General features: G+C 47.7%; 1 protein-coding gene across 1 annotated transcript in view; it reads left to right on the forward strand.

Annotated features, from left to right (window-relative positions):
- Positions 1-969: 969 nt before the first annotated feature.
- The window catches only part of Med4 (mediator complex subunit 4), an 18,174-nt gene continuing 16,039 nt past the window's right edge, over positions 970-3,104 (forward strand). Inside the window, exons 1-2 of the mRNA XM_008824368.3 lie at positions 970-1,134; positions 2,271-2,337. Coding sequence (XP_008822590.2) covers positions 983-1,134; positions 2,271-2,337 — 219 coding nt within the window. The 5' untranslated portion in view covers positions 970-982. The remainder of the gene's footprint in view (positions 1,135-2,270; positions 2,338-3,104) is intronic.

The raw sequence follows: 3,104 nt of genomic DNA on the forward strand, positions 1-3,104 counted from the left end.
AAAGAAAGGGCATTCTGGCACCTGTTTCAGTGTGGATGAACCTGGAGGACTTTTGTGATAAGCCAGACACAGCTTGGTGGAGTGACACACTCAGGAGGCTGAGGCAAGAGAAGGGTGAGTTCCAGGCTTGCTTGGGCTACATAGCGCCATCGTGTCTCAAAACACGAAAACCAAAGAAAAGTCTATGTGATTCCACGCATACAACATACCAAGAATAGTGCAATAGAAATGAAGTACAGTGGTAGTGTCTAGGAATGGGGAATTGGTGTTTCAGGAGGATAAAATTTCCATTTTACAAGATGAAAGAATTTTGGAGATGGATGGTTGTTTAACACCAATTTAATGCAGCAGAACCCTATACTTAGAATGGTTAAGACAGTCCTTTTTTCGTTCTTTTGAGACAGGGTCTTACTATGTAGCCCTGGCTGGCCTTGAACTCACAGAAATCCACCTGCCTCTGCCTCCTAAACACAGAGGCATGCACCATCAGCCCGATGAGACAGTACATTTTATATGCATATGTATATCGCTACCACCCCCCACCCCCCGCCAAATAGAGCAGGGTAGGGAGAAAGGATTTTGGTTCCTGTGCTGAGGCGCTTTCTACAACCTCTGTTAGAAGCCAAACTCTTCAGTGTGCTGGGATAATATTATGGGGATTCGAAGAAAAGAGAAATGAATACTTATGTAATTTCCTCAGATGCTTAAAGCCGGTTTGTCAGAATCCTCCTATTGCTGATGAGAAAACCGAAGGCCCAGGACCAGTAAACTGGGACTGGGCGGCGCATCTTGTGCTGGGTCCTGCAGTAGCCGGTTGGATCGGAACACAAGTCCTCCCGCACCCAACAGGTGGCGCCGGTGCCTGTAGTTGCGCCTCCAGTAGCAAAGGGGGCGCTATCACGACGCCGCTCTGCACCTAGCATCGGTGACCCGTCTTTCCGTCTTCCGGGCCCGCTTCGCCCTGCTCTAGCGCACACTGCGCATGCGGCGGTTGCTGGTCTGTAGCACCATGGCGGCTTCTTCGAGTGGGGAGAGGGAGAAGGAGAGGCTGGGGTGCTTTTCGGGGCTGGCAGGCGGCGGCAGCACGCGGGATCGGCTGCTGTCCGCGTTGGAAGATCTGGAGGTCTTGTCGAGGTAACGCTGCGGGCCTGGGAGCCGGCTGGGGCCGGTTTGCTGTGCGTTGACTCCGGGGTGGGCGGGCCCCGGAGTTCTGCCTGGAGGGCAGAGCTGGGGAGTCTGCGGTGCTCGGGTGCTGTGGACCTGGAGTCTGCTGCCCCACGGTACCGTGGGCGGCATTTTCCCCTCAAAGAGACATCTTAGTAATGACAGGGACCCCCTGAAGCTCGAGACAGGCAAAGCTGTAGCGGCCTAAGAAGGCGCCAGGTCCCCTGACACTCAACAGACCAGAGAGAACCTGCCCTGGATGCGAAGTGCTGGGAGACTAGTGTGTGATGGGGGCTCAGTGCCATGGTGGAGCCCCGGGTCAAGAGGAAACCGAAATATAAACAGTGATTGCTGTGGACCTTTTTAAGGGTTAAGCTACTGCCTACTGGAGTCCAGGGACACGACCCTCCTGCTCTGGTGGTAGGCAGGGTAGGCTTCCTGAAGAAATGGGCTTCTTGGGAAGGAGGAGGTCATCAGACTCTTTAAACGGCTGCCAGATGGTCCATCCTGTGGAAAAGCCTGGAAACACGGTCATGCAGGACTTGATGGAATGGCTGTAGTGCAGCGTTTCTGTAGCAGAGATAGGAGATGAAATTGGATGTCATTGTTCGTGTTATGATAGTCTTACAAGTTTGGAGCCTTCCTTGGAGGGGGAAACAGCCATCGACATAGGCATGACTGTCTTACAAGAAAAAGTAATTCACACAAACGGCAGCTGTGCTGGATTTGACCTGCAGACCTCTGGTGCAGAAGGTTTTCTTGTATAACAACTGAGTGTTCGGTGATCATATGCTATACCTAGTAGATGCTGTGGTTAGTGGACTGCAGGACAGTAACTGAGTGTCCAGTGTGCTCAGAGGACCAAGAACATGATGGTCAGTTTGGTAGAGAGCAGTTGTGAAGTACCCATTGTATGTACTTTCAAGGTTTTTTTGCTTGTTGGCTTGTTTTTGTCGTTGTTGTTGTTTTTGATTTTGGATAAAAGATCTCACTTAGGTAGCCCAGGTTGGCATTGAGCTCTCCAAACCTCCTGCCTCTCTGTCTCAAGTGCTGAGATTACAGGATTGCACCACTGTACCCGTACCCTGACAGTTGTTTCTCTTTAGGGAACTTATAGAAATGCTGGCAATTTCAAGAAACCAGAAGTTGTTGCAGTCTGAAGAGGAAAACCAGGTAAGTGGTTTTATACATCATATAACAGTGTGCTTAAGGGGAAAGTAGTTGTCCAAAGCAGTATTTGATTCTTTTTTCTTAAAGTTACACATTTATTCTTTCTTTTTCTTTGAGGCAGGGTCTTACTATGTAGCCCAGTCTGACCCTGGAACTTGATATATAGGCCAGGGTAAGCTCGATCTCACAGAGATCCACCTGCCTCTGTTGGGATGTGCATCACTATGCCTTTTGTTACATAAAGCCATGTTAGAAGGAGACTAAAATAATATATTGGAAGCAAAGTTATAAACTACTCTGTGTTGCCAGTTTGGTTATCTCAGTGTAGTTGAAGATGAGTGGAAATAGAAGGAATATTAGAGACTGTCTTCTGGGTGTTGGATTTGTAGGTAGTTTTTACTTTCTTTATACTATTCCCTTCTAATTTTCTTTTTCTGATTCGAAGTTTTTTTGTTTGGATTTTTTGAGACAGGTTCTTAGGAGTATGGATTGGCCTTGAGTTCCTTATGTAGGCCAGGATGACCTTGAACTTCTGATCTTCCTGCCTCTACCTCCTCAGTCCTGGAGTTACAGGCCAGTTACCAAGCTTGGTATATGGTATGTTGGGGATCAAATCCAGGCTTTTGTGCATGTTGGGCAAGCACTCTACTGACTGAGCTATATCCCAGTCCTGATTCAGAAAATTTCAAAAACACGTTAAGAGAAAAAAATTTTATTACGTATTTTTTAATCACAGTTAAAGTCAAATTTTAAAAAGGAAAAATGAATGG

Source organism: Nannospalax galili, unplaced genomic scaffold (assembly GCF_000622305.1).
Source record: "Nannospalax galili isolate Female #2095 unplaced genomic scaffold, S.galili_v1.0 scaffold388, whole genome shotgun sequence".
In the NCBI taxonomy this organism is placed as follows: Eukaryota; Metazoa; Chordata; class Mammalia; order Rodentia; family Spalacidae; genus Nannospalax; species Nannospalax galili.